At 37.5% G+C, this 25,496-nt stretch overlaps 1 protein-coding gene across 3 annotated transcripts; it reads right to left on the bottom strand.

Annotated features, from left to right (window-relative positions):
• Positions 1–1,550: 1,550 nt before the first annotated feature.
• LOC146509519 (flotillin-2a) lies at positions 1,551–22,568 on the bottom strand. 3 transcript variants are annotated; one of them, XM_085175580.1, is made up of 11 exons: positions 22,351–22,568; positions 18,883–18,964; positions 15,864–15,954; positions 8,932–9,055; positions 8,601–8,719; positions 8,361–8,474; positions 8,110–8,229; positions 7,812–8,026; positions 6,863–7,046; positions 6,116–6,265; positions 1,551–4,716 (listed from the first exon to the last, which is right to left on the bottom strand). In XM_085175580.1, the coding sequence occupies exons 1-11, from the start codon at positions 22,397–22,399 to the stop codon at positions 4,666–4,668; spliced, it is 1,299 nt and encodes a 432-aa protein (XP_085031706.1). In that variant the 5' UTR covers positions 22,400–22,568; the 3' UTR covers positions 1,551–4,665. The 3 variants fall into 3 exon arrangements, with proteins under 3 accessions (XP_085031706.1, XP_085031705.1, XP_085031707.1); XM_085175579.1 differs by lacking the exon at positions 15,864–15,954 and adding an exon at positions 15,257–15,347; XM_085175581.1 differs by lacking the exons at positions 18,883–18,964; positions 22,351–22,568 and adding an exon at positions 15,257–15,347 and having other exon boundaries at positions 15,864–18,207.
• Between the last annotated feature and the right edge of the window lie 2,928 nt (positions 22,569–25,496).

The raw sequence follows: 25,496 nt of genomic DNA, 5'->3' as shown, positions 1-25,496 counted from the left end.
ATCATAGTTAATCTAACAGCATCGTACATTAGAGAAGGATATTTTGGTCAGAGTAAGGATGCTTGATATGTAAATAAAAATTACACATTTGTCCAAATTTGCAGGATTTCAGTCTTTATTATTACATTGTGTACTTTGATTTGAAGTACATCCCCTGGAGTTTTTTTTTTTTTTAACCAGACATTTGGACAAATAAATATCAGATCCCTTTTGAAAAGGCAACTACAGAAATAGGTAATATAAAACCTTTATTTGTCACACCTTTAAATCAGGATGTTAGAATCAGGGCTGCCAGATTAGGTGGTAAAGATCTGAAGTTAGAAGTTAGAGATAGACACGGAGGTATATGTAGCGTCATTCTGCCGAGATCTTAAGTCTTTCTTAAGCCTTCCGAGAAAAGGATGTGGTTGCCTATGAGTCTGGCAAATGGTAATTATATAAAATGATATATTTAAAATGAATGATCCCCCTGTGGGGAAAATCCTTTACAAATGGTCTAGATTTAAAGCTACTGCACATTTGCCCCGGACTGGCAGCCCCAGCAACTGTAGTCCAAAAGCAGACTGTCTTATGCTTGCAGTCAGTTGATTTAATTATGAACTCTTCATTATATCAAAGAGTTTTAAGATGACGTGAGACTGACTCTACAAAAGTTGAGGTAAAGTTTGAAGTGGGTTAAAACGGATTATGGATAGATCTAAAGAAGAAAAATAACATAGATTAGAATTCTAATTTTTTTGCAGCTGAAGGAATTCTGAGTTGTGAACAAAGTTAGTAAACTAATGTCAGCGGGTTGCAAAATACCTACAAACAGTTATAACAGTTAATGATAAGCTTGTTGAGTAAGTGGCTGGCAAGCAGAAAACAGCTTCTATCTTTAATTTATTACTATTTTAAAGAGTATTTGCTTGTTCAAGTAGCCTACTGTATAAAAGGACCTGACCACTGAGAAACATGAGGACCATGTATCCTGTAAGGACCATTTGCACAACAATTATATGTATCATGTGATTAGACCTGGAAAACTACGTAAAATTGTAAAGAGACTTGTAACCTGCCCCACCACTACCACCAACACACACTGACACAGGTCAAGGAAAATGCTAGGCAGCATTATAAGGTCCCAACACCAAAAATATTTTGTTTTGTTTTTTATGACAAATAACAAATGCAGTGTCTCTTAAAACAATTGCATAAAATAACTCCCCATTAACTGACTTAAAGTGGACATGACATGATTGGCTGTCCCTCACAAACAAACGTTTGGGCACAATACTGTTAAAATCCGATTCGACGTAACTTTAGCTACATTTTACAGTTTGCATAGAAGCTTAAATTTCTGTGTAATCTCAATATTCAGTCACACCTTGTAAGTTAACAATAATAGTAATTGTGTTGCACTTTTAATGAATTTTCATCTAAATAATATCCTAAATCCTTTATTTCCTTAACTTTTATTTTTTCCCCCTTAGGCGTCACTAATACAGCAGATGGCACTGAGTGTGAGATGAAACCCTCCTAATTTAACTGAGACAGTGAGGTCAAACAGGAAGTGGTAAAACATTTATTTAGAGGGTGGAACACAACGCAGAATAACATGGACACATGCTTAAAATGCCATGCTGGATCCAAGACCATGAGAAATATATTCACAATATCATTTTATAGAAGTTACATTTTATCTCTGACAGATGGACATGTTTCACATGAAGACAGGAGTTAAGGCATAATGTTTGGTCATTCTCCTCTCAAATGCTACTCAGAGGTTGCCACTACATTGATAAGACAAAGCAAATGTAGGTATCATATCCTACATTTGCTGGCCAAAATAATGAATGACCTTCAAGAGGTCCAGGTTACAAATAATAATGCTAGAATGTTTCATTTATCATCTAAATACATACATACTTGTGTGTGTTCCAATATACATTAGTAGGATAGATGTTAAAGTACAGGTATAATAGAGTTTGAACAATCTAAAACAAAAGTATAACAAATCATCCCATCAGTATTTCCAAGTGTATGAATGGTATTCAACTATCTGCACATTTAAGTAGACCAACATTATTCAACAAAGGCACTGTGTACAGAATTCTGTCTAAATAAAAGGAGCAATGCAAAGAATAAGAAGTTGTTAACCATTTTGTTCAGATACAATGTCTTCTGCAGACAGAAATGGTGCCGTTGGTAAATGTTACAATGATATGACTTTCAACGGCAACTTGCATGTAACACCTCCGTTACCTGCTGACTGAAGCAGACATAAAATAAAAGACATTCTACTTTTAGGTGAGTACTTTTGGTGAAATTTTGGAAATTTTCATGATCAGCCACATTTGGCCGTACAACCAGCAGTAAGAGGCAGTGTCGCGCCTGAGTGAAGAATTAAACTGCCAGTCATCTGCTGTCTAGCTGAATTAAAATGACGACTCTCACTCATCCACACTGCAGTGAAATCTGCACTCCGGCTTCAAACGGGACAGTGAATTCATTATCAGCTGATCTTTGACAGGTCTGAATGACCTGTATCCGTAAACAGCGGCTTCTCACAGTAGGAACATTAAACATCAAAAGGTTCACCATAACTGTGTTTCAGGCACAAATACAACACTTTAACAACAGGTGGAACTGTAACATTAATGTGGGAAAAAACAGAAACAAGATGAAATTTGCCACAGACCAAAAGAGCCACATGGACGGTGTTTATTTCACAGAGAAGAGAAACAGTACGATAAATGATCACTGGCAATTTTAAAAAAAACCATTATGGTCACAGATTTGGAAAAGTGGTTAATGAATGTTCACAATATTGTTTATGAGAGGCACAAAATTAATTCAGAGGTGGGCAGGCCAGCTGTGCACAATAAGCTGGTTTGGGAAAGCAGAGAAGGATGGTACAAAAGTACATTTAGATTTAGGACATGTAGCAACAAAGGACTCACTGAGACTCAAATCATGCTAAGATTCTGCCATCTAGAGGTTGAAACTTGCAAGTACATGTCAAAACTTCTGATACTGAACAATTACTTTGAACACTGACTTTTGTATAAAGGTGAATGAATTTATATAACCTTACAACAGGGTAACCAAATCTACAAGCAATGATTAAACCTGTGAAACTCTTAATTGTTTATCATCTCAAGGTCGCGCAGAACTTGCCAAGATTGGAACATGTTTAAAGAAATGTTTCATTTTCTATCACAGTAACAGACTACAGTAGAAATCTGACATGAAAACAAATCATGTTTTACTTTGACATGCAGCAGCAGAAACAGCTACAGATCCAGCTGCTCAGACCCCAACATGAACTTCACCTTGCTTTCATCAAACTGAGAACAAACCTGAGCACAAACACTGCCTACAGTGTTTACAATCAAATCACCTGCTTGTTTCCCGACTTGTAACTGACTGTAACATTCCTGCTTTGTCATCACAGACTGGGTGCACTGGGAACTTAACCCACAGAGGTCAGAGCGACGATGCTTTTCCTTCATCACTGTGGAGTTTCTCCTTAAATTACAAATAACACAATCATACAGGTGACATATGGGAAATATGTTAGCAAGACTAACAGTTTATCTGAGGCGGGGGAACAGGACAAAAGAAATTACACACACACACAAAAAAAAAAAAGTTCAGACCCTGAATGTCCACCACATGCCATTTGAGGTAATACAGAACTGTTCAGTAGCCTTGGTGGGCATGCAGGGTCACTGTTTGGGCTAATCATTTCCAAATATGGCTTTGTTTTATGCTGACATGTCCAAACATGTGACAAAAGAGAAGTGGGAGCACTGCTGTCAGTATACGCATAGAACAAACAACATTCATCTATAACAGTGATACAGTCAGACAGAAATCCAACTAAAGCCAAACCGCTTTCATCTGGTTTGGGCACTTGAGTGGTGAACAGGCACTGCACATAGGAGTAAGAAGACAGACAACATAACATCCTGCGAGGTAAGCCTTATCATACAAGTGACTGGTAACAGGTAACGTGTCATTATATCTATATAATCACGGTGAGTACAACAATAGTTTGAAGATCTATCATGCTAATCTTTAAGAAGTCTGTTTAAAAGCAAAGAGGGAATTACACACTCTGTTCAGTCTACTGCAAACTACTTCAACAACTGAGCATTGAATGACTGTGGAATTAAGAGGCAGGAGCACCTATTGCTCCATTTCCAATCATCAATGAATGTCAACACATCAGACAGGAACATATGCATGAATTCCAGGCATATACTTAGAAAGCTCTGGAGAGGAGTACAGTATTCTGATTAGTTCTCCGTGTCTGAATTTCTCTCGCCTACTTTGCGTCTGGACTTTTTTTAAACTATGAAGGATTTAGTAGGACTGTGAAGAACTGCAGCATATAATCCTGGCTAACTAGTGCAGAATATTAAGGGTGAACGTGTTTAAAACAAGAACTAAAAAAAAAAAAAGAAAATACATACAATCTGATCTTTCAGAGGTAAGGCCCCATTATTTTCACCTTTAGAAAATTAAAAACCTCTTAAAAATATAAAAAACCTCTGATTTGGTGTCAAGTGTTTCTGGTCAAAGGCAGTTGCATAAGGGGTCATGAGCTAAACAAAGTTTTCATGCTTGAGGCAGATACACAGCAAATGATTGAGAATAACGAGTCCCAGGCCTGCTTCATCAGAAGGCTGCTTGGCTCTGTGGGGTGGTCATCTTCTGGAGCAGAGGTATCTGTGTGATCACAATGATTAGCACATTGGAACAGTGTTTAATAGCGACTGTCATGCTCACACAGCACAGCTGTACATTATATTCATCTGTCATAGCAACTGTTCCCTTAGACATGATGAGGTCTTAATTAGAAAAAAGGATTTCAGAGGAAGTCACTGACATTTAACTCATCAGTACAGATTCACACATCAAATATGAACACTTAATTTGAGTATGTCTAAAAATATTTTTCTGTAATTACAAAAAATGTAGTCACAAAGAATTAACTAGCTGAGACCACATCTTCAATTAAGTTTGACAGCATTTCTAGTAGATACTAGCAGATGGAGTGAGCATGAACTGAGGCTGCGGTTTGGGGAAGGCCTCAGTGGGGATTGGCGGCGGCAGATCCTCATGTACTAATGAGAATTAATTGGAAGGGGGGGGGGGGGGGGGAGGAGGGCGTGAAAACGAGCGCAAAGAGCGTGCAGTGCAGGGGTTCATATATAGACAGAGAACTGGAAGGGGCATGTATGAGGTGTGGTCCTGCTCCAGAAATTCATTATAAATATATTCATTGCGTCTGTAACACGAATAAACAAAAGTAATTTTAAAAAAGATGTAAAGTGTTAATAACTACAGTACAGTGCATCTGTTGCTTCTTAAAGCTGCCTTGATTTCTCTTACTTCGAGAACCACTGAACAAGCTAAAAATACAACTCTGGCTGTGTTAACAAAGTGTTGCTTATTTACACAACAAGAGTTTCAGTGTTTAGTAATAACTGTCAGAGTTTGTTCATATGTGGGTGGTGAAATTCTCCATTTGATTTCCCAGACGGTTCCTAAACAGCACAGCATTCCTGTGCTACATTTTTGGGAAGTCTCTTAAGAAGTGAATAATGATCTGACAGCATGGAAATTGCAGCTTGCAGATGGGGAGAAAAAATATTTATGTCTAACCATAAGTATTCAGAGACTTTCTTTATTTATAAGCAATCATTAACCAAATATACAACTAACCATAAAGATGACATATAGCAGTAAACAAAAAAAGTGACTTTTTGCTGCACCAAAGCCCTTTCAATACAAACCCACATATGGTGATTAATTCTCTCGGGATCTAACTGCAGGCTTATGGACCCAACAAGCCAATGTCATAATTTATAAATATGTTTGCCTGAAAAGGCAATTAGTGATTGCAATGGAGACAGACAGCAACTCGAAGTATGACAGAAAAACTTATAACACTTAAAAACGCAGATTACTTAGTGGTTTAACGTTTCCTTATTGGCTACACCCATCATAAACATATGGTAAGTGTGTTTGTGTAATTACTTTCATTGACAGAAGGGGGAGAAAAAAGCTCTGTACTATGTTTCATATTCAGCAGAGAGCTCTGAACAGTATAGTGCCTTCTTACCTTGGTGAGATCCACCCCAGTGAGGGCATTGACTGAGACCGGGAGTTCAGCTAATAGACGGTTCACTTCACCAGTTACACGGCTGCCTTCTCCACTCAGGATGACAATCTCATTGGTCTTGGACAGAGGTGCAGCCACTTTACCAGCAATCTGGAAAAAACAGTGTGAATACCAGTTTGAGACCTTCAATAACTGAGGACTGATTTTTTTTATTTATTTTTTTCCAAGACAGTAATCATGTGATAAAAACAGATCAAACCCTTTGCAGCTCTGTTCAGTAAAATGCTAAATGTTTAACAAAGTCTATGTTCAAAGTTATCAGAGAAAGACAGTACATGTGAGACAATTAATGCTTCTCTAGCATTTGTAAGACAGAAATGTTAGTTATAATTGTGTAATGGTTCTAAAACTAATCCTGAAGTTGAGCTGCTTGTTAATGGTTTATATCACAAAGAAAAAAAAACAGAAACCATATGTCTACAATTTCTTCCTCATAACTGAATTGTGATGAAACAAAAATATTAGAGGCTGTCCTGCTATCCAAGCAGTCCACTCTGAAAAAGTCATAATCTTGATCACAGAGACCAGAGAAGCTGCCAGTCCAATCTGCTAAACAGTCTGAAAAAGTTCATAAAATCACTTTGGTACTCAAAGCTCTTATGGTGTAGACACTGTAAAAAACAAACAAACAAAAACACTAAACAAAAATCCACAAATGGCACTGTTTTATAAATCTGTATCACAAACCTTGGGTAGAGCCTCCAGGACTAAGGCGGTCTTGGCAGCATCACCGTACTGCTGGTAGGCTTCGGCCTTCAGCCTCATCTTCTCAGCTTCTGCCTTCCCCACAGCTTCAATGGAGGCAGCCTCTGCCTCACCAATACAGCGGATCTTCTCAGCCTCTGCCTGTGCTGTCAGCACCTTCTTCATCCTGACAGATATCAGTGTTAGAGGGACAGCAAAAGAATTCTTTAATGGTTTACATAACCAATATCTCATTACTAATAGACACACGACCTTTGACATGCAGACATAAACAGGCATTACACATTACATGTGGTATATGTGAGAATGAATAATAAATAGCAGTATAATTAATATTACTATGATGTTTCTTGGGTGCTGAGCTATATGTAGAATTTTTTTAGCATTAGAAAAACACAATAATTTCAGATATTGATAAAGATTGGGGCCCACTGTCCAACTAATCAGCTGCTCTGCTTTAGGGAAGGGAGCAACAGCAGATTTCAATAGGAATGGGAGAAGTGTGAAAAAAATGTTCAAAGATTAAAAATACAGCCTGAAAAGCAGAAACAGTGGCTGCAGTGGACATTTCACTGTTTTTAACACTCAGGTTCAGTTCAATTCTTGTAGGTTATAACTTTGTCTTCTGCATGACCGGCTGATGGACCAATAACAGCACAAGCAAGAGTAGCCCATATTATGTTTTACATATATGTATTACATATTTTGCACACTTCCTCCATCTACAAAGCATTATTTAAACAGTGGTGAGTTATTCAATTATGCCTAAAGAGACTGAACATCATATGGTTAAAAAATGTCTTTAAATATAGCGAACCACTATGACAGTCTCAGTTAAGAAATAAATGAAATAGCCCTTTAACATTTTCCCCCTCTCACTGAAAGTGATTTCTTTTTGACTGATAAGAGGATTTGTCAGCAAAGTACTCACTTCTGGCCTTCAGCCAGCTGCTGCATCTTGTAGGCTTCTGCCTCGGCAGGTCTCTTCACAGTAGCGATGAGCTCCTTTTCGGTGCGTTCAATCTCCTTTTCCTCAATTTTGATCTGTTTTTTCCTCTGCACCACCTCAATTTCTATCTCCTCCAGACGGATCTTCTGTTGCTCTTTAGCTGCCTGCAGCTCATATGCCAGTTGAGCCTCAGCTTTCTACAGAAGCAGGAAGTTTTTTAAAAGGGTAAACTTTCACAATTGTTGCTGACACATTCAGCCCAACAAACACAACTTCATACCTTTGTGTTCACTTCCTGATTGAAAGAAGCTTTCTGCATTTCCAGCTCTCTTTTGGAGTCAGCCATTTTGGTGTCTGCGATGAACTTGACATCCATCATTTCTTTCTTACATTCAGCTTCCTGTAAAAGACAGAGTGCAACAACTAATGACATGGAGATGGATCAGGTGCTGTATGGTGGTTTCTTAATGTAATAATAGCCATTAGCAATAGATGATAGAAGTTTTAACTTCGTCTTAAAGCTTTTCTTACCCTAATGCCAGCATCTCTCTCTGCCTCTGCTACTCCGATGTCTGCATCCCTCTGTACTGCAGCTGTCTGAGTTTTACCCAGTGAGCTCAGATAGTCCACTTTATCATATACATCCTTTAAGGAAGAAAGGTTAACACTAATGTACACAGTTCTAGGCAGTTAACCTAATGAAATTAAAAAACAAACAAATATTTGAAAAAGAGTCAGAATAACATGAACTTGACTTTCTCTTTCTTATACCTTGATGGTGAAGCTGAGAATCTCGATACCCATGCGGCCAACATCAGGTGCTGCCACCTCTCGTACCAAGGAGGCAAATTTGTCTCTGTCTTGGTAAATCTGCTCAACAGTTAGCGTGCCTGGAAGATCGGTCAGTGTGTTTAGTGCCTCAAAAATCATGGTCCTGTAATACATTTGAATAAAACCAAACACACTGACAAATAGGGCCAATATGTCAAGAGGGAAAAAAAATTCTCCAATCACTGTCATAGTCATATTGCGCAGATACCAAAAAGAACAAAAAGCAAGAAAACACCACAGAGTCACCATATGATTTGGAGAAGCTACCCACCAAGGATAGCACGCAGGTGACCCTCTAGGGTCTGCAGGATAACACTCTTGATCTCAATGACTGACTTTCCCAGGAACTGTTCGCAGGCATAACCGAGCAGTTCTTTTTCAGTCATCACCTTCACCTAACGCCAACATGGACAGAGAATATCATTCACTGTGCCTGTGTTTGTGAATACAGAAAGACAGGCACAACACACAGGTGTGGCACACAGAAGGACAGCACATACTAGCTTTTAATATTATACAAAGATTTTTTAAAATCCTTTTACTTAGAATGTATTTTTTTTTCTGTTCACCTTCATTGCATCAGTAATGCAAAGAGCAGAAATTACAAAGCCTAAAATTCACAATAATAATAATAATAACTGTTAATAATAATAAGTTATTATTATTATTATTATTATTATTATTATGATGATGATGATGATGATGATGATGATGCCAGTATGTGTTGGATGTATCTATGTCATTATGCTTTTTACACATGAAAAGAACTATGGACATAGTAATCAGCAAAATGTTTGAAGAACATCTTGTATGCTGTCAGCCCACCTAAAAGAGGAAGCCAAAACTGTCAGCCATCAATGACATGGCCAAACAAATGTTCAACAATACTTTCTTAGTTTGCCTTTGGGTAAAGTCGATCCACACGACTCACATTTCATTTGAACACATTTCTTGTAATTGATATACTTATTTATAGAGTAAATACAATGCCGTGAAAATGTAATTAATTAATTTCTTTTTTTTTTTTACCATGTTTCAGATCAAACCAATTTCAATATTAGACAAAGATACCCTGTCTTACCCTGAGATACATTTTTCACATAGGGCCAGGTTGTTTTGATAACTTTTTTCCTTTAATAAATGAAATCATTTAAAAATGCTGCTGGCTGCCAGTGCTACCGTCAGCCTCCTACTACATTCACCTTTCTCATCATTTTGAAAATCACAGGTGACATCATTCTCAATTTATTACATTCACAAGATTTTGAGAAAACTTGACCTCTGATCTTTAGTAGATGGACCGTTGGTATCAGTTTGAAAATCTTATGTTGTCTCATTCTCGAGTTATATTTGCCTAATATTAAAATTTGTTTGACGATCTGAAACATGTCAGCACGATAAAGATGCAAAAATCTAAGAAATTGGGAAGGGAGTAAATAATTTTTTACAGCATCTCTTTTCAATGAAAGTATTTTGGAAATGTTATTATGGCTTTTAAAGAATACATGGCCGTCTAATAATAAAATCGAAATTTTTTTGCTCTTCTTAAATGCAGGGACTTAGATTTTCACATCAATGTTGCACAGGTTAATTCAAATATATAGAAATAAACAGGGGAGAAAAATATGATGGACACGCAACATTTAAAAAAACAACAAGAAAGAAACAAAGAAAAATGAATGTCACTGACCTGAGGTTTAAAAGATAGAAACAGTCAGTGATAGAAAGAGAGATCATTTACAAACAGACAGTCATGTAATCAAAAATGGGTTAAAAAGGTTTGGGATAAAATTGTTGTCCATCAGAGCTGTAAGAAAAAAAAAGAGTGAGCTGGGTCCTTAGGCGAGAGGTCTGCACATGGGTATGTTTTACAACATGCACTCATAACAGAAATAAGGGCAACACAAAGTCAGGAAAGATTGTCGTCACTTCCAGAAAACAGAAAAGGCCACAAGACAGCCAAGGAAAGCTCTAACAGACAGCAGGGGGCGTTGTGCAACGGCTGACATTGGAATAAAGACTTGAACAATTTTCATTTGTTGCCTTGAGCTTATAATCTGCTACCTAGCCCCACTCCAACTTGTAACACCACCCTTCCTCCTGCCTCCTCTAAATGCACAGAAAAGAATCTCAGTAGACAGTTTTGTTTTTTAAAATTTGTTAGGTCCTTCTAGTGCAAATTGACTATTAAGTTATCGAAGGATTCAAAAAACAGTCCTACCTAAAGTAACAAGGCAAAATATGATTGAAGAATTCAATACAGAAATGAAATGCACATCCTAGATTGAAATTCTGCTCATTTGCTTTAAATGGATGTCTCCCACCAAGTCTAATTCATTTGTCTCTTTGAATTAGGAAAGACTTTGCTGTTACCATGGGACACAAATTTCACAGTGGCTTTGGCTTAGACTGGACCAATCTGACGGACACCATTATGAGTCTGCTCGAAGTAAACTGTGTGAAAGTGGGGGGTTTTCAACTCCAGACAGTGGCCTCATTGTCAGCACACATGTAGAAAAACACAGAGAAGAGGAACATACAGTGGCAAAATGGTGGTCAAAACAGAGAACTGATAATGAGGCATCATCATTCAAACAAAAGAACTAATGGCATGTGGGCAGAAAAAAAAAAATCAGGAAGTAATTAGGAGCAAGATATGGAAATGCACAAAACACTGTGATGATACGTACATTTTCTTAAACAGAAAATCCACAAAATAATTACTTTCTATTACAAATTAGAAATCAGTCAACATTTGTGCTAAAAAGTATCTAGAAGGCAAAATAAGACATTCTGGAGTCTTGACTCTGTTTGTAGGCAAGGTCCAAGGCCAGGGAGCGCTGCCTGGTTTTGATTTGTACTTCAGCATCTGTGGAATTAATATAACTGACAGAATGAAAGCAGCTGTGCAGTATTGTGCTTACTTTACTTCATGCACTGCTTTAAGTGAGGTTATGAGGTTTGCTTTGTGTTACACGAAATAATTAGTTCACCAATGCAACTATTCTCTACTATTTTTGAATGATCATAAGCTGACACACCAGGGCGCAGTTAGAATTGGTTTGAATAAGCAAAGAATGATTAGAGTGAAGAGTCAACAATATGTTTTTGCCATCATAAACTGGGGAAAGAAAAATCCTGTACATGCTGCTCTGCAAGTAAAACCTTCACTTGTGAATAAATGAGCAGCTGAAAGTAGCTTTAAGTAATACATTTAAGACAGCAAAAATAATGTGAAATGTTGATTTAAATGGTGCTGCTAAAGTTTGCGATGATAGACCTAAAAGGCATAGGGCATAAAGGAGCTATTAGTTAAAAAGTCAGCATGTAGCCCCGCTACTCCTCCTTTTCTTCTTCTAGTAACAAAGAGACAATTGCAGAGGATAAGACAGTTTGCTTCTATTTTCACTACAAACAGTGCCAATCAGCATCAGGCAACGTGTAGAGGCAATGCTGAACTATCGGTCTTGTAGCCTTGGTATCGCTGAAGTCACTGTTATTCTGATGTGCAGTACGATTTGTAGGAGGGCACCTATGGTGTAAGCCAGGGGTTGGCAACCTGCGGCTCTTTAGTCCTTATACTGTGGCTCGTGTGGTTTGGGAAAATAAATTAGAAGTATTTAGCTTAAGTGTATTTTATTTATGTTAGTTCTTTTTTTTAACTTGTACTTCTAAATTGGAAGATTACTGTGATATTGAAATATAAAAATAAAATTATATTTTATTATTTTTTCATCGCTCTAAATAAGCGTCACACTCGCGGAAGCCGGTGTACCCGCCGAAATGGCGTGCATTTATCGAGACTTTCAACCCCAGGTAGGCCAATTATGGATCTTCGGATCCACATTATGTCAGCAGCTGTTCTCCACTGTGAACTATGTTAAAAACAAACACCGCTCACGCCTCACAGATGACAGCTTACAGTCCTGCGTAAAGATGAAAGTGACTTCGTACAGCCCCGATTTGCAGACGCTGTGCGCATATGGGATATGCGCAGAGGTTCAGGAGCAGAAGTCCCACTGTAAACATATATCACGGCAGACCCAACAATGTTTGCATGAACATGCTTTTCAGCATCTCTTTATTGACCACTTTTCATACACGGTTGCTGTACGCATACAGCTGGCTGTAGCTTTTCAGCTCACAGCTGGTGCGTCCGCCTCCCTTGCAGCGGCACTGCAGACAACGCCCCGCCACACACCTTAACCTGGTAAAATACATATTTAGGCAGAATTTTGCAAATATCTATTTTTCTTTTTTTTTTTTAGCAGCATAGTGCTTTTTTTCCAATTATTTTTTAAAAGTCAGGTCAAGGCTCCAAAAGCGATATAAGGGTGGAGGCTCACAATAGTTTTTGTTTGCTACATGGATCATTTTAGTTCAGCTGTGTTCGAAATGTGTTAATTACATAAATAAAATGTAACTTTCTCTATAGCACTTCATGGATTTCATAAGCAACACACCTTAATTGTTCACACAAAGCATAAAGGTAAAGAACAATATATACGGTGTTATCTTAATTTTAGATGTCAAAAAGTATTTGCAGCTCCCAGTGTTTTCTTTTGTGTGGAAACCAGGTCCAAATGGCTCTTTGGGTCTTAAAGGTTGCTGACCCCTGGTGTAAGCACATAGCATTTTTATGACTGATGAAGAACTATTACTGCTTAAATATTTTTTTTTTTAATAATACTTTTATCTCCTTCTCTATATTAAGCAAAACATTGTTATTAGTCAGTGTCCATATCTTTATTGTGAGTGGAGAAGATGTACAAAAAGATGTGATTTATGGTGGCCTTTCTCTTTAACATGCCTCAAAATCTAATTTTAACATTTCAGAAAGGTCTGTCACCTTTTCAAGTCTTATTGGGACAATTTCAACCTGGTACATTATTAATTTGAAACGGTATGAACAAAATCTGATGTGGTATCTCTGTTGGTTCATCTGGATGGTGTAACAGGAAAGTGCTCAGGTTTTTTCTTTGTTATAGAGTGAGGCAAGTGTCTTATAATAAAAGTTGACTCTGTGATTTTAACACAGGGGTCTAAGTATGAATATATAAATAGAGATTATATAAATCTGGACAATTTTACCCTTGAAGCATGTCTCCTTGGGCACCTTTGGAACACTGCAGCTGCTATTGGTAGCTCAGTACCTGGGGGTCCTGTTCTGACCACTTTACAAATATTATTTACATCATCAGAACAATTGGAAAAAAAAACAAACAAACAAAGAAATTTCAGGTGTGTCTGCATTTTCATGAGGACTTTAAGTAGTTTAAGACAGAAAACATCAACTTCTGTAAAACTGACATGACTGTCATCTCAGACCACTGAAAAGTGGAACTCGTCCACGATCCACAGACTAAAAAGGACTTTTCTTTGAAAGAATCTATAATGTTCATGCCTGGCAGTAAGGCCTAAATCTGGGCTGGTAGTAAGAGCTTGCATTATGATCCACAATAATTTAGAGTCCTCTATCGCAGTGTTTCCCCACCCATGTGCTGCAGCACATAGGTGTGCCATGAGAAATGATCAAGGGGTCATGGAAGATTATCTGGTTTCCCCTGATTGGTACTCTAAGCAAGTGGCTTCTTCTTCCTCCAATTAAATGGGTTGCCAACTGCCAGTAAAACAGAAGAAGACGAAGAAAAAATGACGTAGTCATGCTTGCGAGTGAGACAACGCAGTACATAATAGCAATAGATGAATATCTGAAAAGAAAAAGTAGTCAATCTGGGTCCTGGAGAAAATTCCGACCCAGTTGAAGGCCATAGCATGAGTAGTGGTCAGAAGAAAGAAAAAAGTTATGGTGGGGACAAACCGAGCCAATTCTGCTATACCTGGTGTGCGGGGTGCACACTGAAGAGGCATGAATGAAAAAGATAAGAGCACAATTCCCACAGAGCCTTTGAGAATAGCAGCTGCACTGGAAGAGTGTCTGGAGGTGCGCAAGAAGATGACTATTTAAAAACTCCCCTGCAAATTCCAGTGACACCTAGTGTAATAATATGGATCCAACATATGATACACTGCTTCTCAGATGTTTTGGTATTGTGACTACCCAAGTTATTCTTTAGCGTCTGTGAATTTTAAACAACAATGTGACAGACCCAGAACTGAATCATTTAAAAAAAAAGCAGAAATAAACAGCATAAAAAATAACATAATATACTGAGATTGACCGCAAAACACCAATTTGGCTTTTCATAGACCCATTTTTGTGTGCCATGCTAATTCACTGAAAGACTGAAAATAACACTGTGTCATCAGCATAGAAAATTGGTGGGGGTGTACTGCTGCAGGGAGCAGTGGGTGACAAATTACAAATCAGAAAATCAAGTTTGAAGACTCGGACACAGAATACCAGCTGAAGTTGTATAATATTGCCTATGGTTTTACAAAAATAAATAAGGAAGCATTTGACACAGTGCTATTGTCAATTCGACTCCAGCTTGGTTAAATTATGTTACACATACGCACTTGAGACCCCTGTATGAAATACCACCTCAGCTGTGATTAGAGGCTGATGCCAGAGAAAGGGAGGGAGGGGTTAGTGAAATCTGAACTGGGAGTCCCAAAAATGTGTGGTGATTTACCTGAGCCACCCCAGTGACAGTAATAGCTACACCCTCCGCTGTCTCTACATCCTCACACTTGGGCTGCAGGGTCATAATCTCAAGCGTTATCCTGTGAAGAATGTGGAAAAATATAAAATAAAAATTGACATGTTCTCAGGGAAAGCAAATGAGGGGAAGGGACAGAACACAAGAAAAGAAAAACAAGACAAAGTGAAACCATTCACCCAAGGACTCCAGATCACTAACAACGGAGCAAAATGAGATGCCATCCACAATCCAATCGATTTTGCATTAAGGAGTTGCATTTAATTTAAAAATTAGCCTTATTATATTAGTTGTGATTGGTCTCTGGACTTCTGATATCCTCTTTTTAATTTCTATAGCATTCATTTAGAGGCCCCGTTGCTGAAGGTGACTCAGAGCACAGCATTATAGCAAAGTTATTAACAGCTGACTGTCTCCTCTGACTGCAGAAGAAAGAAGAAAAGAGGATGAAAACACACAGACAATGTTAGCCGATTAGCTGAACCATCACCTTTTGTCTTCCTTCGGCCTCAAACACCAGCCACTGCTTTTTTTTTTTCCTTTTTTATTTTTTTTTCCCCAGCCTTCTGAAATGCATTACCTGAGCCACCCCTGTCACATCCAGGGGTACACCCTCCGAGGTTTCGATATTCTCACAGCGACAGAGGATGGTCATAACCTCCAGAGACATTCTACGTAGGCAGGCAGGCAGGCAGCGGGGATAGCAAAGGCAAAACAGTAAGTTGGACAACAGCTGTTAGGAATATCAGTAGCCAAGGTCAAGAGGCAGAGAAAAGAGAGAAGGGGCAAAACACAAAACTTGCCCTTCTGCTTTGCTGGTTTTAAGCCTGTTTTACATATGATGTGCTGCTGATGATACCGCTTTTAAAACCATAATTTTTGTCATAGTCGCTGTTATAAACAATTTAAATGAAGTGTGATAACACACAACATCACTAATGGAATCAAGCCAGTGTTAACAGGATCCTTGATCCTTTAAGATTACATTTGCATCACAAATACACAGAAATGTCCATTACAAACGATCCTATCCCGCGCTTCAACACTGAACTGTTTACATATGACTATGTTTCAGAGCAGATAAAAGAGGCTTACCACCCTTGTATTATGATAAACACTACTTTCATACCTAGTTGTTTGGGTCAGTTTCAGTCAAAGACATGGGAGGATGACTGCAGCAACACTGGGAACCAGATACTCTCTGCTGAACAGCTCCACCTCCCTTTCTTTCCAAGACAACTGGATCAATGAGTGAGGAGCCTCAACTCAACATTAACAAGATTACTGCATCACAAGCAGGAAGTCCTCCACCACCACCACCACCATAATAATGCTGTCCAGCTACTGGCTTATGCACACAGGGCTGTTAGCAGACATGATGACTACTACTCTGAGTGGCACAAGATCCTCCCTGCTGCTCTTAATATCTGAGGAAGCATGTGAAATGCTGATCAAAATGAATACTAAAAATATAAGAAGGGATTCCTGAGACTACTTAACTCTAAATGGAGATAAATCCAGACATGTTTCAACTTTTGCATCTTGTTTTTAAGGTCAAACCATTATGTTTCCTAGCAACTAGAGCCAATGAGCAGCACTTATAGTGAAATGGGTGTGAAGGAGGCGCACAAGGACTGAGAAAGGGCAAGATCAATATGACACAAAGCAAAGCAAGTTAGCAAAGTTGAAATAAAGAGGCAGGCAAACAAAAGATATATAACAAAAGTTAATATCAGGACTTCCACAGACAAGATGTATCAATGCTGTTTTTTTACAGGATTATGCTATACAGCATATGACGTCTGAACAAAAACAAAAGGAGCAGTTTTTATTTCTTGATATGGAATATATATGAACAAGAGCCAACTAAAGAGCTAGTTTTCGGTTTCTGGCAGAGAAACAAAGAGGCACAAATTTAATTTGGTGTAGCTCATTATGAAACCATTAGTGAGTAGCTTCTCGCAGGTTTATATTTCCTTTGATGGCTTTTATTTCAGAACAGGAGTTTAGCTAATTTTCAGTTTACAGTAGTTTTACAAATATTGTTAGTACTTCTCCCTCAGATCACCATTATGAAACATCTGTTTGTCTTTCCACTAATGCTTCTTCATTGGGGCTGGAAAAAAGCAGACTATACTCAGCTGCAATTCTCACTAATCTGTTAAACACTAGTTTCTAATATTAGAGCGTTTCTATTAGCCACATATAGCTTATTTATTCATCATTAAACTCTGAATAATGTCTTCTGTTTTGTGTGTGTGTATATGTATGGGAATATGTTTATTCATATACACACACACACACACACACACACACACGTTATAAAATAAAGTTACAAAATGACTTGCACAAAATTAAACGGAGTTTTTTTATTAACTTTTTTATAGTTTCATATAATTTGATGTCAATATATATTATTCATCTTTGATAATTAATGCATTACATTACTTATTTCCTATAGAGGCAATTCATTACATTACTACATTACATCATATTACATTACTTTTGAATTACTGCACAAGAGATCATCTGAGATTGTCACATGATTACCCGTTAACAATCATTCTTTCAAACTGATCCAAATCCTTACTCTAATGAGGACATACACAATCTCTTTTAGTGCTTCTGTTTTAATACAAAGTCGACAACACAGTTGTTTAGAGCAAGCCCAAAGAAAACTTAAAAATCTATATGATCTTTACTTGTTATCTTTACTTAACTCACTATTGGCCTACTGTCACTGCAATACTGCTGCATCACTAACAGTTACTGAGGAATTTATGGCTTAAAAGACAAAATATAGCAATCTTAATAAAATATCTACATTCTCAGTATGTTTTAGGGCTAAAATAACAGCCTGCACGTAACTATTAGGAAACTAGACTGAACTGATAAACTATTGCACATTTGCAGTCTTATATATATATATATATATATATATATATATATATATATATATATATATATATATATATATATACATACATATATATATATACACATATATGTATACATACATACATACATACATACATATAGATAGATAGTTATCTATCTATCTATCTATCTATCTATCTATCTATCTATCTATCTATCTATCTATTTGAAAATCCAAACACAAGCCCTTGTTACTCAAAATGCAAAGCTGAGATCTTACAGGGGCATGTGCCCTAATAAAAGGGGTCTAGGCAAACATAATCTCATTAGATAAACAGGAGACGTACACTACATCACCATGTCTTTGTTGAAATTATCTGATTAACTCACAGTGTAAGGTGGGAAAACAAATTAACTCTTGAATTTATTAACTTAAAAGATCTCTGAACAGCAAAACCCTGTAGAAAAAATCCTATACAACTATTACCATTCATGAATATTTATAAATGATCTCATAACTTGCTTGATTATGGCTCTTCATATGGTTCATAGATCTTTATTTTGTGTTTGTTCTCTTAAAAAACTTTGAGTCATGACCATAAGGACATAAAGGTATTATAGAACCTTTTGTGGGGACCTGCAGATACCCTCATCTTAAAAGTTTCCTGATTGAGTTTGTGAGCACATTTGTTCAGGTTAAAGCTAGAACAGACAGATCTTACCTCTGGATGTCAGAGACGAGCCACCAGCCCCAAGCCCAGCCTCCCACGACATAAGTCTTCTGATCTGAGCCACAGCAGCCACCTTTGGAGCAACACATATAAAACACATCACATGGCTGCAATCAATGTAGCAAAAGGTCACATGCTGTTGTATGTGACTTTTTCAATATGACATCCAGTCTGGGTTCTTTTAAACTTTGTGCATAAACCACCCGAATTCATACTAATGCACACTTCTAACTCTAGAAGCAAATTTAATGCAAACCGAAATGAGTATCACTGTTTTGAAAAGGATCAATTAGTGACCCACTGTTCTGCACTGAGTTTCTAAACAGGATCATGTGTAGCTTTAAGACAGAAAACCAAAAACCCTTCTCTCAATCTTCCAACCACATCACCCACAGCAGCTACGTGAGAAAGGTTCTCCAAAACAAAGCAGGTAAAGGGTGAAACACTCAACCTCTCATTTAAATACATCAGCCTCATGGAACCATTCTTTCTGATTTTGTGGGTTTGTTATTATTACAAACTGTGGATTCCAAGGACAATTAAAACTTATTATCCAGTTTTAATTGTGCAATAATAATCATCATTATTGTGATGCATTCTGTTTTGCAATAATTCTCGTTTTGCCTTTCAGCACCTCTCTCATTCTGCCTCACCAGAGTCCAAGTCCAAATTCTGCCAGGCTGCTGTTTAGTTCACTTGAATGTTAGTTTATATTTTATTAAGAGCAAGAAAATACATTTACATAAAAAAATATTTTTTTGTTTTGAAGATATAAATGTATCCAGCAATCATGACTAAAATATGAAGAGACATGCTGCACATGTGGTGCAGCATGTGATTTCTCTGATAGCGGTTGTTCATTTAATTAAATATAACCTGTTGAGCCACCTCATCAGTAAGTTTGCAGAACCAATAAAACTATTTTCAATATTTTATAAGCCATTACCCTCCTAACTTCTAAAAATGACACTGACAAGAGTTTCCAAATGAGACTGAGTTAGGTTAGGCAGCCCCTTTCACTAGCCTCAGCTTCATGGTGTAATCATAAGTGATTAGTGTGACATTCTCAGCTGTCACATGCTAACAGACAGAAAGGGGAGGATGGCCAGGAGTAGACTATCCTTATTAACACATACTTCCCTAACTCAAATACTTTTAGTAAACCGTTCAACATCTGAAATTATAGGTCTGTAGCAGACCTCTTCCTTTATGACACAGCAGGCCTTTAAGCTTCGAACAACAGGGCACTTTGCTGCCTGACTGACTAACATCTGACAGGAAACAGCAGCACTTGTGTACATAAACCAGAAAAAGTACACACTATCCTTGGTAAAACTGTGAATACTGTGATACCATAACTAAGTTTGTCTGCAATACAGGACATCACGTTACCTGAATATTACTGTTTCTTACCTCAAAACCTTAAAATAAAATTTAATTTAAATTAAATTTGAACAAGAGGTCAAGATTTTTATAGTTTAAAACTAAAGTAAAATTAGAACTAGATGTGAAAAACATTTTAGTTGACTTAAAAAGTAAAAACTAGACTTTTTTAAAAAAGAAAAAAGAAAATAAACTAAAACAATTTTGTAAATGTTTAAATCTAACTAAAATGAAAAAATAGGGAGAAAATGTCTTAGTTTTAGTCATTTTTAGTTTAGTAAAATGTTATTACATGTTTTATTACTATTATCTTTTATTATTGATTTTATTACACGAGTCATTGGCTGTGTTTATTGATATTTTGGATGTGTAAAAGACTGCAAGTCAACGACTTTCAAAAAAATAGTGTATTTACTGTAATACCTGTACTGATTTTCCTAAATCTTGCCTCTGACATATGCCCTTTATACAATAATAACTAAACAGACGAAAACTAGCACTGAAACTAATTAAAGTAAAATAAAACTAAACATTTTCACACAATAAAAACTGAACTGAAACCAAAAAAATCCACTCTGGTAACAAACTGAAACTAAACTGATTTAAAAAGTCAAAATGGAATAAAAATAAAAAAAATAAATTGGAAAAAAACAAAACTATAGTAACTCTGGTCTGGTCACATGATTATCAACATACTGATTTTATGGAGGAATGCTGAAGCGACAACTATCCTGCTAATGCATTCATTCTACAAGTCAATAAACCACGTCAATAAATGACACTTTAGGAAAACGACAAATAATCCTTTACCAGCTTCAGTTTTCTTGACAAAAAGCCATGCATATCCTAAATCACACTATGGAGAGATGGTGGCATTAATATACAATTGAGGCCATGAAAAGTACGTTGTGTTTTGGCCCCTAAACATGTAAACAGCAAAGCTATTTCTTTTCGACATCCGAGACTAATCGGGTCATAGGATCAGGATGTGCAACTCACACCCACTCAACTTTGCTCTTAATCAAAATTCCTCGAAGTGATGAATTACATGCTGGTTTTTGCACAATGGAAAATCCCAAAGTTGTTATTTGTTCATCACAAGAGAATCAGACAGGAAACGGCACTTAACGTTTCAGTTACAGAGGCGTGCTGGACATCTTTCCTGCAACACGTTCCCAAACCGTAGTTTGAACCTACAGTAGGATTCTCAAACAATCAATAGCGAATGCATGAAATTATTATTATCTGGTTCTAATATTTGTTTTGTTTTCTACATGGCCAGTAGCTTTTAAATTTTTAAGGACTATATTGTGTGCCCTGTGTTATGGGTATTAGAAACATCAGTGATGACAGACGCAGTCTGCAAATCCAGGAGCGTGCACAAGCCCTTCCCTCATAATTCAATTAATCCTGCTGTAGTCCTGTAGGCCAAGAGTACCAGTGAGCCACCAGTGCAAATAAACATCAAGGCCAGCTTCGTGTGGTCCTGTTCCTACCCTGTTACATTACGCTAGTTTGACTCTTACTAAAATGATCATATAAAGCCAGACTCGTGAGCACACATGTAGAAACCGAAATATAAACAGCGGAAACCAAAACCATCTAAAGGCTGCTTGACAAACTAGTATTCGTACTTGAACAAGCGTCACTGCAATCGGATGAAATACTGCAATAATAGAGTATTAACAGAGGAAATCGGCGGACTTAGAATATAAATTATCTGGGGAAAATACAGAAAGACACACACTCTGGCTCGTCCACTTATTAACAAATTTCGACCTATCTGTCCAGATACATGTACTCCCGTCAACATGTGAGAAAAGAAAACATGGAGATGCGTCTGATTTCCCATCGAGGCACGGATCGCGGGGCTGTCGCCCGCTTTAGTGCTTCAAATGGTGATTTTACCGTGATATTACAGGTCACGTTATTTTCTATTTTATAATACACATAATAAAAGCTATTAGTTGCTTTTCGTATAATGGCTATATTAAACATTTTTTCGTTTCTTCTACTTCAGCGACCCTGAAGCGCCAAGCAGCTAAACACACATCGACCACGAAGCGTTTACGTTACCTGAAACCACAAGGGCCTCGTTTGGTCCAACGGTATGACAGTTTCCCATTTCAGCAGCAGAAAAAACGTGTATCCACACCTTTTCGACGCATACAAAACTCACTTAGTTTTTTTGAAACACCGTTTGCTCCTTTTTTCCCACTATCTATAAAATATTTCTCTCACGCCCCTACCGACGATTCCTTTTTTCTTTTTTCAAAATGGAGATTTTTACTTTGTAGTTGCGTCACGCTATACTTAGTGAGACACTGTACTTCCGCTGATTAAATTTCAAAATAAAGTCATGTTTGCAAACCTGTTTGGTGAATACCGGTTTAAATTAGCCATTTGGTTTTATTTTGAATGTTACTTTGCTCTACTTATGTGCTTGTTTTGCTGCCACTTGACTCACGTGACCACATTTCTCCCTGCCTTCTTTGGGGCCCCTCCTCTCCGGATCATAACAGTATAGGCGTGATTGTTTAAATGTCTTCTCACGCAAATAACCACAACAACACTCGCTGTAATTTGTAAGAAACACTCATACTGAGTGACCATGTCACATGATATCACATCCAGGCACGTGAGCAGAAGCCAACCAAGAAATTATGTTGGTCATTTCTCCTTCTAAAATATGTGCACTTTCTATATATCCCTGCAATCTTGCAGTACTGTGCAAAAAGCTCTTGGAAAATGAGAGATAAGAGCAGTGAGTCATTGAAACATCTGCAAATATATACTGTAGTATATAAGGTAAAATTATTTTTACCTTATATTACATCTCTGTTGAATGTTGGGTGCTTTTTAGTCCATTCTCCCAAGATGATCCCACACTGCTTGAGTTATGTTGAGGTCTGGGCTCTGGGAAGGCTCAGGCCATGACTGATAGAGCTCCACTGTGTTTTTTTTTTTGTTTTGTTTTGGGTTTTTTTTGCTGTGCACATATCCGTTTACTCTTTTACTGCAATAGCAGTGTGTTTGGCATCATTATGAAAAGTTAAGCCAGTGTCACGCAGATGCTTTTCGGCTGGTATTGCACAGTGCATTAGAATCTAAAAGTACTTTTCTTTATTCATAATTCCATCAGTTTTGACAGGATCCTCAGTATCACTGGCTGAAATGCTGCCTCAAACCACGAAAGAGCCTCCACTGTGTATTACAGTTAGCCATTGACAGTCATACCTCTGAGGATGATTTCAACCAATAAGTTTCAAATTTGTGTCTGATTTTTAGTTCTGTTCTAGTGTAATCAGGTCTTTGTAGACCTGATTACATGTCTTTTCACACAAAATGGAAACAATCAGGAAATGGCAACCAGGAAGTAAAGCTAATACAGGACACCACAGAAAATTAAATACAAAGTCAAAGAGGAAATAACCAGAACTGAGAAGGAAATACTGAAGGACCACCAAGACTAAAAACAGGACAAGCAGGCAGTGCTTGCCTTGTCAAATCTAAAAATAAACATCAAAAACCTACTAAAGTTAAAAAATAAAAAAAAAACCTCTCCTTTCATGCTCTGTCATAAAACCTGTGCCTGTTTTCATCTATCTTTTACATCACTGCCATCTTGTGACTGTAGTTGGTTGTTGTCGATGGAAGCCGCTTGTTTTGGATTCCACTGGACACTGTAGTGGCTTCATTTCACAGGCGTGTCTATCTCGCATTAATGATGGCCAGCAGCAGTTTATGGTTGTTTGTGCATTGTTGCAATGTGCCGCTGGCTCTACTTTTACTGCTCTGAGATCAATTAGGAGCCCCGCTTTGTGTGGAAACAGAGATAGGAATCGCAATTAGATGAGTCTCTGTGATTCATTATTGGTAAAATATAAGTTTTACTTTACTTAACCACCTTGAATAATGTGTGATATAGAAAAGATGGAATGCAGTGTGAAAAAGTTTTCACTAACTTCTTCAGCATGTTAGCAAGGAAAACCTTGAAGATGATGAGGAGACCTCAACTACAGTTTAACAAAACAGGCAAGTTGAACAGTTGCAGGCTCAGCCAGCACTTTGAGATTATCATCTCTGAGAAATCACACTGCTGTAATACTTTGTCAAGGTTATTTTTTATTTTTTGTAATAAAGAAGACATTCCACTGTATTATTGTAAGATACTATTTCATCAGTCTGAAATGAACTGGCTTCAAAATAATGCTGATCTTAGTGTCACTAAGGTTTCATTTGTAACTGCTATTGATACATTTAATTAGAATAACTTTTAAGTTTCTCACATTGGTATGTTTTCCATATAGCTGTCATACATGTTAGAGACTATGCTGCAATACAAAAGAACAAGGCAGACTCACAGGGTACTAACTCTTTGGGGCTAGAAACAGGCCACAGGCAGTGCTGACCTTACACAACTACCATACAGATACCATGGATGCCACACCCTTGCAGAAGATTGTTGCAATACCTCAGAGCATTACTGAAGTACAATGGTACCAAAACTTGCCCTGCAGGGTTGCCTTTTTACTGTTGAAGCCCTGACGTCTTTTCCTGTCTAGGCATTTGCATGGTATATAGTAGGGGTGGGTTTTTATAATCGATTTATCGATTAAAATCGATTCTGGCTTGGATTACGTAAAATCGATTCATTAAAATCCTGAATCGATTTTTTAATATAAATTTATTTTGCCCGAAATGCCAGAATCTCAGGTGAAATCTCACAAAATTTCAACAACCACCAAACAGCTAAAACAGTAAATGAGAGCAGGAACACGGATTCTGCACAAAGACTTAAACACACAGCGCAGCCCGCGGATCAGAATCAGTTAGATGTCGCCTTTCTCACAGTCGGGGCTGAAAGCCGACAGCCCGCTGATTCTGATCTGTCGGCGGGTCCGCGCTTTGTGTTCACGCCCTTTATGCGCTGATTCTAAAGCTGTTAGTTTGATGTCTCTCCAAACAATATTGACCGAACCAGCAGCAAAAGAAGATCCAAACTACGCTTCACAAAAACATCGTCATGTATTCACTCTTACTTTTACTGTTTTGCTTCGACCATGACGCACAGCTCTCTCTCTCTCTCTCTCTCTCTCCCCCTCTCTCTCTCTGTAAGTTTTCTGCATTATTCGCTTGCTTGTTACGCACAAGACTACCTTTGTTTACAGCGCTATCGGCCGACTTTTTTTTTTTCTGTTTTATATACTTCCGAAAAGAAA

This window comes from Neolamprologus multifasciatus, chromosome 10, assembly GCF_963576455.1.
Source record: "Neolamprologus multifasciatus chromosome 10, fNeoMul1.2, whole genome shotgun sequence".
Lineage (NCBI taxonomy): Eukaryota > Metazoa > Chordata > Actinopteri > Cichliformes > Cichlidae > Neolamprologus > Neolamprologus multifasciatus.
Note: the sequence above shows the minus strand (reverse complement) of the source record. Positions and strands in the feature narration are given on the sequence as shown.